The sequence below is a fragment of the Microcaecilia unicolor genome, chromosome 2 (assembly GCF_901765095.1).
Source record: "Microcaecilia unicolor chromosome 2, aMicUni1.1, whole genome shotgun sequence".
Taxonomy (NCBI): domain Eukaryota; kingdom Metazoa; phylum Chordata; class Amphibia; order Gymnophiona; family Siphonopidae; genus Microcaecilia; species Microcaecilia unicolor.
The window spans coordinates 248337588-248348936 of record NC_044032.1 but is presented as its reverse complement, the minus strand read 5'-3'; the positions used below and the strand labels follow the sequence as shown (position 1 = coordinate 248348936).

The 11349-nt window shown below is 42.3% G+C and overlaps 1 protein-coding gene across 1 annotated transcript; it reads right to left on the bottom strand.

Moving 5' to 3' along the window:
- Window positions 1-3060: 3060 nt before the first annotated feature.
- On the bottom strand, window positions 3061-3999 carry LOC115461962 (olfactory receptor 5V1-like). The gene has a single exon (XM_030192013.1). The coding sequence runs from the start codon at window positions 3997-3999 to the stop codon at window positions 3061-3063; it is 939 nt and encodes a 312-aa protein (XP_030047873.1).
- Window positions 4000-11349: the final 7350 nt, after the last annotated feature.

The following is an 11349-nucleotide window of genomic DNA, read 5'->3' as shown; positions in this document are numbered from 1 at the left end:
AGTGTGCAGCCAGATGCATATGTAAATTTTCATCAGAGTCAAGTAACATCAATAATTATTTGTTAGCACCCAATTATTGATATAAATTGGCTCGTTAATTAATTTACATGCGTCCATTTTGAATCTCGCCGAGACCGTCAGGCAGCATACAGGAGGATGGAGAGCAGTGTGCTGGGCAGGAAAGAGGGGGCTCTTTCCTGCCCTGACGTCACTAGACCACCAGGGAAGATTGCGTGACGTGAGTAGGGAGAAGTGGTGATAGGGCCGGGGGAGGGCGATCCCGAACTCGGAGGGAGGGATTTGGACAAGACGCACCGGAGCACCTAGGTTTTAAAGGAGGGAAAAAGGAAATTTTTTTTTCCTATTTCCCTCCTCTAAAACCTAGGTGCGTCTTATGGTCCGGTGCGTCTTATAGTCCGAAAAATACGGTAATTTCCTTTTCTTTATTAGGTAGTGGTCTATGTGTTTCATATGCAACCGAAGCGATGGATTCTGTTAACATGTAGATTCTGTGTAGGAATCTAGTAAATAGAAATAAAACACAAATAAAACAAAATAAAGGAAAATAAGGTGAAATGTTTTTTACTTAATATATTTAGTAATATGGGAATACATGTAGGAATCTGTAACAGTCAGAACAAATTCTCCATGCCATTCCGGGAATGGCAGAACAATGGGTGAGATAATGGAAAACTCTCTGAAAATGTTAAAGAAAATAAACTGAATCTGTAACATAAGCTAAAGGACATTGACAACAGAATGAAATAATCTAGAGGAATGCTTAGAGAATAAAATGTATAACAAAAGAAAAATATGTAGGGCCTGGCAAAAGGATATTTCCAGGTAGCAGTACTTGCTACCCAGATAAATACCTGTGAATGGAGCCATCCCTGGATTTTCAGCAGCATTATCTGGACAGTGCTGCTGAAAATCCTTCCAGACGAGATAAGTGCCGGGGCAGTCTGGAGGTGGAGGTGAGGTAGAGCAGCAAATTATGTGAATAGGTGTGATATTCAGCACCATTATCCAGACAACTATCTAGATAACTTATGCCCTGATGATCAATTCCCCAAGTTGTTCCAAAATAGTGCCCCAAAAATAGTGCTGGAACAGCATGGGGAATTAACTCCCCAATGATCTATGCTAATATGGTAGGGAAGCCCTGCCCAGCACATCCTAGGATGCACTCAGCAGGGCACAGCACCGCCATTTTGAAGGTGGCTATAAAAGCAAAGCAAGAAAGCTACTGCAGCACTATTATGAGCACTATGCCCAGCTGTCCATGTGACTATATGGAAACATATATGGTCCTACATACATGGCACTAATCAGCATCAACAACCTGATTGTAATATGTAAACTCAGACATTTCATCTATAAAGCCTCTAAAACAATGCAGAGACATCAAGTCTAACAGAAGAATAACATCATTTGTTTACCATACTTCGAAGCTGCTGATAAGGTCACGATGTTCCAGGACAATCAAGCTGTTAACACCATTGACGGAGGTTGTTATCAGAATTGACATCAATGCTAGCAGGTTGTTATCAGAATTGATGTCATTGCCAGCAAGATGTAAGCATGAGTATCCTTTCTGGAGGAAAACGCCTCTAGAAGCATATATTTTTCCCTCGCTGGAAATGGCGTGCACTGGGGGAGGGAACTACTGCTGGGCTTCTGTGGTAGCCCAGTGGCACTTCCCTTTTAACCAGCGGTAAGCCCGCGTTGGGCTTACTGCCACTTTGTAAAAGGGCCCCAGAGAATTTGACAGGTTTGGATTTCCATAGGAATAGTGTTAACTGTTTTTCTATGTGCTTACTTAACACAAAGTTAACTTTAGGGGATATCATCATCTTTATAGTCTCAATTCTCCCCCACTAAGAAAATGTAAGGGATGCCAAATGTTAAGAAGAGATTTTACATAATGAATTAGAGCTTCTTATGATGAATGGTTTCAGTAAGGGTGGTGTATAAATTAATGCCTAAATATTTCATTTTAGCCGGAGACCAAACCAAATTAAATGGACAAATTAAATCTGAGTGAGCTTGAATGTTAACAGGGAGAACTTCTGTGAGCAGAAAATGATTATGGATGCCTGATTCAACTTCTCTCCCCCTACTATTCTAGATTTTCATCCTCTTACCTGCAAAAATATAAATTTTGGCGTTTTAACATCTTCATCATCTACCGGAGATATGTCTGCTTCCAGAGCAACAAAGGTTGATCCTCCTAACTCTTCTACCACTGGATCAAAATGCTTAAAGCCAAATCTACCAACCTCTGAAAAAATGGCGCCAGGAAGATGTTCTCAATCCTTGGCTGAAGCTATGTTAGATGAGATCTGAGCTTTATGGGAACTATCATCTAAACACTTTGAGAGAACTTGCGAATTAAAAGAAGAAATGTCAGTTATCACAACATCCCTCTCAGCCTTCCAACTGCAAATTGAGGAGCTTGAGAAGCGCAAAGATCAAACTGCACTGTTACTCAGCTTTGTGACACCACAGCTAAACAATTTAAAAAACTCGAAGCAGAGATAGATTTATCTAATCATTCAAGGTACAATAATATCAGAATTTTAGGTTTGAAGGAAGGACTCGATGGTCCCAACATCATAGACATTTTGTCTAAATGGATATCTGCTATCCTGAATCTCACCTTTGACTCTTCGCTTGAATTCTAGCGAGCGCACTACACACCATCATCCCCAAAGCAAGGCCAAGTTCATCCAAAGCCCACAGTGGCAAAACTGCTGTGCTTCCAACAATCCCTATAAATCCTAACAGTTGCATGCACCAGTAATGTGCTTCACCTTGATGGCAAGAGAATCTGGCGAAAATGACTGCAAGAAAAAGAAAATCTTTCCTAGCTATGCATGCACACCTTAAGTCCATCTGAGCTCAATTTGGGTTGCAATATCCAGCGAGAATGATAAATACAGTTAGCAATACAACACATACGGTGAAGCAACTTCAGGGTTCTTCCAGTCTTCTACTACTGTAGAGGAAATATTTTGCTTATTAGTGAAGAAAAGACACATGATACAATTTTGATATGACCTAGAAGAATTTCTTCCTTAGGAGCAATGTCTTAAATGCCCCTTTGACCTCCTTGTTCCTCAGGCTGTAGATGATGGGATTCAGCATAGGGTTAATAACACTATATATCACTGCTATCACCTTCACTTCCTGACTCATTGCATACATAGAGTAGGGATTCACATAGCAATAAGTCCCAGTGCCATAGTATAATGTCACCACCATCAGGTGTGAGGCACAGGTGGAGAATGTCCTCCGCCGTCCACTTGATGTACGGATCTTCAAAATGGCAGAGACAATGCAGGCATAGGATGTGACTACTAACACAAAGGGGATGACACCACTAATAAACACAACTACCATAAAGACAATTTCATGTGCAAAAACACTAGAGCAAGAAAGCTTGTAGAGTGGTGGGATATCACAAAAAATGTGATCGATGACATTAGGGCCGCAGAAGTTCAAAGTAGAGACACAGACAGCCTCTGTCACTGAATTTAGGAAGCCCATGAGCCAGCAGCCAGCAAGAAGCTGAAATCGGACTTTCCTGTTCATAATCAATGTGTAATTTAATGGGTGACAGATGGCAACATAGCGATCATAGGCCATAGCTGCTAAGATATAACACTCCACCACAATGAAGAACTGGAAGCAATACATCTGTAAGATACAGCCAAAGAAGGAAATGGATTTCCTCTCAGATAGAAAATTGTCCAGCATTTTAGGGACAGTGACAGAGACACAGTGCAAGTCAACAATGGATAGGTTGGCCAAGAAGAAGTACATGGGGCTGTGGAGGCGTGAGTCTCTGATTATGAGGGTAAGGATGATCAGGTTCCCCACGATGGTGATGAGGTAGATGATAAGGAATACAAAGAAGAGGATGATCTGGTGCTCCTGAACAGTAGAAAGTCCTAGAATGATGAATTCGGTCACATCAGAATAGTTTCTTCTCTCCATGATATTCTTGCAAGCTGTCATAGAATACCATTATTAGATCTATTTTTTATTCTCTTTTTAACAACATGGTAAATGACAACAGAAGACTATCTGGTTTATTAATGCTGTCCCTACTAATTAGGATACCTCTTAGCTGCCAACCACAGAGTGTGACCACCTTCAAAATTCCTTATTATCTAGGACATACCTGACAGATGACGTTCATATGTGTAACATGCTGAATATTAAAATTCACAAAATTAAAATCCTGAATATTTCATTACTAAAAATTATGCAAGGGAAATGTAAACTATTCTTAAATAGAATTTATTTTTAATAAACTGATAAATTATCACATTTTATTTTTTCATAAAGAAACACAGGTTGTATGCTAACTGGGACTATATAAAATTTTTGATATGGATTTGAATGCTAGACAAATTCATACTAACATACTGTCAACATTTATTTATTTATTTATTGCACTTGTATCCCACATTTTCCCACCTATTTGCAGGCTCAATGTGGCTTACAAAGATCTGTTATGGCAATGCCATATCAGGTTAAATAATACAATTGGTGTTATAAAGAGGTTAAAGAAGACAAGAGGATTTGTTCAAGTAGTTGTAGAAAGATACAATCTGAATTATGTTGGATAGGTGTTGTGTTATAGTTAGTTAAGGGTTCTCGTGGTAGGCTTTGTTAAAGAGGTAGGTCTTCAGGGATTTGCGGAAGTTGATTAATTTGTTGATTGTTCTCAGATCAAAAACCTTTTAACCATTTTAGAGTATAGAGCTAGAATGTTTCCCTTACACCTTGCCATATAAAACAAATATATGTTTAAATTCTGGTGTCACCTCATTAACAGCCACACAACATTCCTCCACTGCCAGATACTGTACAGAATGCCAGTGGTGTGCTGGTAAATGTTTAACAATGGGCTCTCCCTCCAACCCCCCCCCCCCCCCAAACTGCTGCACCTAGAATGTTGCTGCCCTTCCCTTATTTTGCTTAGCAGGAAGGAAACCCTGTTAACCCCCTCACCCCTTGGCACATTCACCCTTTAACTCTGCCCTAACCCCACCCACCCATCTTATGACATATTCACCCTTTAACTCTGCCCCCAAACCCTCCACCCCACTTGTTTTTACAGGCCTTTGGGTGTTAGCGGAGGGTACATGACACAGCAGTTATCCTGACATCCTAGTGTTTTTCTCCTCTCCCCCTCTCTCTCTTTCCTATATGATATTGTAGTTCTTCCCCCTCTACCTCTTGTGTCAGTATGTCCCTCCAGTTAGGCATATGTAATTGTCTTTTCCTCCCCCACTAGATTTTAAGCCATTCAGATACCAGTTAGATAGGCGGGATAGAAAGTCCTTAATAAACTTGAACTTTATGCCACTTCTACTATAATAAAACTCACCCTCAATGTTCTGAGGACACTGACGTCAGTGAAGCCAAGCTCTGACTTCCTTCAAAAAGGTTCAAAGGTTCGTGGTGGTGAAGCCACCAAAATAGCTCCAGGCCCCGCCCTCGAGGGTGGAGCAATGGCAGAACAACGAAGGGGCTGGCAGGGAGGGAGACGGGGGGTGGTAGGAAATCGCTCCGGGCCCCGCCCTCGAGGGCGGAGCTATGGCAGAAATGACGAATGCAGAAAACAAATGAAGGTAATGGCTAACAGATTTATACAAAGAGGGTACCCAAGGAAATACATTGAAGAAGGGCTGTTTAGAATGTCACAGAAACAAAGAAATGATCTCCTCCATACTACTATTGATTTGAAAAAGAAAAAAGAAGATAAGATTGTATGTACATTATATTATGACCACATGTCATCTGATTTAATTAAAATATTTAGGAAGCATTGGTCATTGATACAGAGTATTCCATACTTTTCTGATAAAGAATTATTAATAGCATTCAAAAGGAATAGGAATTTGAAGGACTGTCTTGCACCATCGGCTCTACCTATACTCATAAGAGATGATCCAGTGTGGGGACATTTTCCATGTTTGAATTGCTCATTTTGTACTGTTAATTTGAAAACTAAATGGTTTATTCACCCCATGACAGGAGAGAGATATGAATTGAAGCAATACTCCAACTGTAAGACTACACAGGTGGTCTATGCAGTGATTTGTCCATGTGGACTTGTGTATATTGGAAAAACTATGAGAGCATTTAACAAACGCATTGCTGAGCATAAAAGCGCTATAAAGGGAAATATACAGGAGAAACCACTAGTTGAACATGTATATGACTTGAAGCACTCTTTTGAAGAATTAAAGTTCCTTGTATTATTAAAAATTAAAACATTTTGGAGAGGTGGAGATACAGACAGGCAACTATTACAAGCAGAGCAAAGAATGATTTTTAAATTCAACACAGTGAAACCCTTTGGACTGAATCAGGAGAATGACTACACAGTATTTTTATAGACAATTTTTTTAAAATTATTTTATATTATTTATGGATCAAGGAAATGGTCCAATTCATCACATTTTTTGGATTAAAAGTGTTTCAGACACCAATTTGATATATAAGCGTTACCATGTTGGAAGCATAGCTTGTGGTCATTACACATTGTGCTATTGTGAGAGTGAAGCTAAGCTTGAGTTAAAGGTGACAACCTATCTTGACGTCTGTCATTATGATGTCTGTCATTATGATGTCATTATGATGTCATGATGTTATCAGTTAGGCAGTGATTAATAGTTTGTTTATTAGGATAGATTATTCTTTTTGTCACTATTTATGCAATAGGTATGTGTTGAGAATTGATTGATGTGAAGGTATTAGTTTTTGACGTTTTTTTAGTAAGTAATGACCTTTGACCTGGATATGAGGTTTTAAAATAGCAAACCACAGCACAGATGGTAATACTATTGCACTTTGATCCAGAGCAGTGTCTGTTAACAAACACAGTAAGTAGCTAGCTTGAATCTATGTGATGTTTGTGAGATGGTAGCATGGAGTAAAGTAGATGCACAAGTATATCTAGTAAGAATGAGCTTGTTTGGTGATTGAGGGAGAAATAGAGTGTTTTCTCTTTTAAAAAAAAGGGAAGCCACAGCACAGATAGTATTGCTGCTGCATTTTGAGCCAGAGCAGTGTCTGCTGACAAGTAGTCAGCTTTAATCTATGTGATGTTATGGGAGATGGCAGCATGGAGTAAAGCAGATGTATAAGTATATTTACTATAGAATGAGTTATGGTCTTTTGAAAGTTAGTTTCATTTATGCAGCCATGTCTTTTGATGATGCTATATAGTAAAGGCTGATAAAGTTTTAGGATTCAAGGTGGTCTATTTGTAGAAGATTTATAACAGTGAGTAATTGAATGCTTTACACGATGAAATATAGTCAATTGTTGATATGATGAGAATTTTAATTGAGCTGACTGGTGAGATATAGAGTTTGTGATACATGGGTTGATCAAGATGGGATTAATGTATATCTTTTAAATTTTGTTTTAGGCTTTTTTTGAAGGGGTATGTTGATCACCCCTGATTTTTAGGTATGTATTGATACATTATTAGATTTGATTAAATCCATTCAACGTTTTATACACTTTTATATGTTTGGAAAGTGGCTTGTCTTATCTCCTCCTCCATTTTACTTTTGAATGTGTAATGTATTTATTGTACTTTATTTTATCATTTGCTGTTATGACTTTATATATATATATATATATATATATATATATATATATATATATATATATATATATATATATATGTACATAACTTGAGATGATGTTATCACTATTTTTATGTTTTTATTTGTAGTTTTACCCCTGACGCAGCCTGAGGGCGAAACGTGGCCACGTCGGGTACTGCTTTTATCTTGGTTTGAATAAATTATTTCTTTGTTTTTATATATGTGTATCGGTCTACTTTTTATAACAGACTTTTATGTAGCAAGTAGACTGTTGCCTTTTTTGTTTTTCTTTTTGCCTATTGACTTTGCCTGTACCTGGATCACTCTCTTGTCTGCTGCCTGCCTGGCCGATACGTTCACCACCCCGCTTCCAGCTCCGTCTCGTAAATCCTGCAGGCCTACCGCACCTAGGGGCTCAACCTCTGGGGAATGGCGATGAGCACAGGTGAAACCTGGGGTTGTCACCACCAAGCAGAACCTGGTCCGAGTACCGGGCTCAGCAGCGCTCTACTTGGTACAAGAACTCACAAGTCTGACACTGGCTGAGACATCCAGTCATCTGGTAACCACTTAGAGGCTGAATACATCTCAGTCAGAGGGGGATATCAGTAAACATTCAACATCAGATCATGTGCAGGCTGCAGAGCCTTCAAATCTGACTACAGAGAATATTTAATAAGCCTGTTGTATCTATTCCATCAAGGTATGATAAGAGAACTTTAACAACTGTTTCGGGGAACTGTCCATGTGAAATGTGCAATAGAAGAGTCTTTGCTTTAAGACATAAATTACATCATCAAAGTTTTAGTGGAACTGTAAGTAACATCTTCAAGTATTAATATGCTGGAGAGGAGACTGAGATAATTGTGTAAGTAAGCTGATCACCTGTACATTGAAGATTGTCACCAATTGATAAAGCAATGGATTAACAAAGTTAGGGCCCTGTTTACTAAGGTATGCTAGCATTTTTAGAGCATGCTAACGCTAGAGACACCCATAGGAATATATGGGTATCTCTAGTATTACCGTGCGCTAAAAACGCTAGTGTGCCTACAGTGCGGCTTAATAAACAGGGCCCTAAAAGTTTTGGTTCAAGTTATAACTGGTGTGGACTAATTTATTAAATTTATTTTTATTACATTTGTAACCTGCACTTTTTCCCACTCATGGCAGACTCAATGCAGCAGGCAATGGAGGGTTAAGTGACTTGGCCAGAGTCACAAGGAGCTGCCTGTGCAGGGAATCAAACTCAGTTCCTCAGGACCAAAGTCCACCACCCTAACCACTAGGCCACTCCTCCACTCCAGTAAAGGTACTGAAAGTCTGGTGTTGTGCTTGCATCTGCTTACCGGGTTATACCTGAGCCCAGCCCTGGTCCCGAACGAAGAAATAACTTGTGTGCCCTTTTCACACCTGTTCTGTGGTTATTCCAGGCAGCTGCCTAGGATAGTGAATGATACATACCTGTAGCAGGTGTTCTCCGAGGACAGCAGGCTGATTGTTCTCACGACTGGGTGACGTCCGCGGCAGCCCCCACCAACCGGAAAAAAGCTTCGCGGGACGGTCGGCACGCAGGGCACGCCCACCGCGCATGCGCGGCCGTCTTCCCGCCCGTGCGCGACCGCTCCCGCCAGTTGAATGACTAGCAAAAGATGAAACACACAACTCCAAAGGGGAGGAGGGAGGGTAGGTGAGAACAATCAGCCTGCTGTCCTCGGAGAACACCTGCTACAGGTATGTATCATTCACTTTCTCCGAGGACAAGCAGGCTGCTTGTTCTCACGACTGGGGTATCCCTAGCTCTCAGGCTCACTCAAAACAAGAACCCAGGTCAATTGAACCTCGCAACGGCGAGGGTACAACAGAAATTGACCTACGAAGAACAACTAACTGAGAGTGCAGCCTGACCAGAATAAATTCGGGTCCTGGAGGGTGGAGTTGGATTTACACCCCAAACAGATTCTGCAGCACCGACTGCCCGAACCGACTGTCGCGTCGGGTATCCTGCTGGAGGCAGTAATGTGATGTGAATGTGTGGACAGAAGACCACGTCGCAGCCTTGCAAATCTCTTCAATAGTGGCTGACTTCAAGTGGGCCACTGACGCTGCCATGGCTCTGACACTATGAGCCGTGACATGACCCTCAAGAGCCAGCCCAGCCTGGGCGTAAGTGAAGGAAATGCAATCTGCTAGCCAATTGGAGATGGTGCGTTTCCCGACAGCGACCCCTAGCCTGTTAGGGTCGAAAGAAACAAACAATTGGGCGGACTGTCTGTGGGGCTGTGTCCGCTCCAAGTAGAAGGCCAATGCTCTCTTGCAGTCCAATGTGTGCAACTGACGTTCAGCAGGGCGGGTATGCGGCCTGGGGAAGAATGTTGGCAAGACAATTGACTGGTTAAGATGGAACTCCGACACCACCTTCGGCAGGAACTTTGGGTGGGTGCGGAGCACTACTCTGTTATGATGAAATTTGGTATACGGAGCATGAGCTACCAGGGCTTGAAGCTCACTGACCCTACGGGCTGAAGTAACTGCCACCAAGAAAATGACCTTCCAGGTCAAGTACTTCAGATGGCAGGAATTCAGTGGCTCAAAAGGAGGTTTCATCAGCTGGGTGAGGACGACGTTGAGATCCCATGACACTGCAGGAGGCTTGATAGGGGGCTTTGACAAAAGCAAGCCTCTCATGAATCGAACGACTAAAGGCTCTCCAGAGATGGCTTTACCTTCCACACGATAATGGTAAGCACTAATCGCACTAAGGTGAGTCCTTACTGAGTTGGTCTTGAGGCCAGACTCTGATAAGTGCAGAAGGTATTCAAGCAGGTTCTGTGCAGGGCAAGAACGAGGTTCTAGGGCCTTGCTCTCACACCAAACGACAAACCTCCTCCACTTGAAAAAGTAACTCTTTTTAGTGGAATCCTTCCTAGAGGCAAGCAAGACCCGGGAGACACCCTCAGACAGACCCAACGCAGCGAAGTCTACGCCCTCAACATCCAGGCCGTGAGAGCCAGGGATTGAAGGTTGGGGTGCAGCAACGCTCCGTCGTTCTGCGAAATGAGAGTCGGAAAACACTCCAATCTCCATGGTTCTTCTGAGGACAACTCCAGAAGAAGAGGGAACCAGATCTGACGGGGCCAAAAGGGCGCTATCAGAATCATGGTGCCGCGGTCTTGCTTGAGCTTCAGTAAGGTCTTCCCCACCAAAGGTATGGGAGGATAAGCATACAGGAGGCCGGTCCCCCAATGAAGGAGAAAGGCGTCCGACGCTAGCCTGCCGTGTGCCTGAAGTCTGGAACAGAACAGAGGCAGCTTGTGGTTGGTCTGAGAGGCGAAAAGGTCCACCGAGGGGGTGCCCCACGCTCGGAAGATCTTGCGTACCACTCTGGCATGGAGAGACCACTCGTGCGGTTGCAATACTCTGCTCAGTCTGTCGGCCAGACTGTTGTTTACGCCTGCCAGGTACGTGGCTTGGAGGAGCATGCCGAAGTGACACGCCCAACGCCACATCCCGACGGCCTCCTGACACAGGGGGCGAGATCCGGTGCCCCCCTGCTTGTTGACGTAATACATTGCAACCTGATTGTCTGTCCGAATTTGGATAATTTGGCAGGACAGCCGATCTCTGAAAGCCTTCAGTGCGTTCCAGATCGCTCGGAGCTCCAGGAGGTTGATCTGCAGATCCTTTTCCTGGAGGGACCACAGACCCTGGG

Bases quoted from the DNA above. Each gene is read 5' to 3' on its own strand.
- LOC115461962 (XM_030192013.1), bottom strand. From the start codon at position 3,999: ATGGAGAGAAGAAACTATTCTGATGTGACCGAATTCATCATTCTAGGA.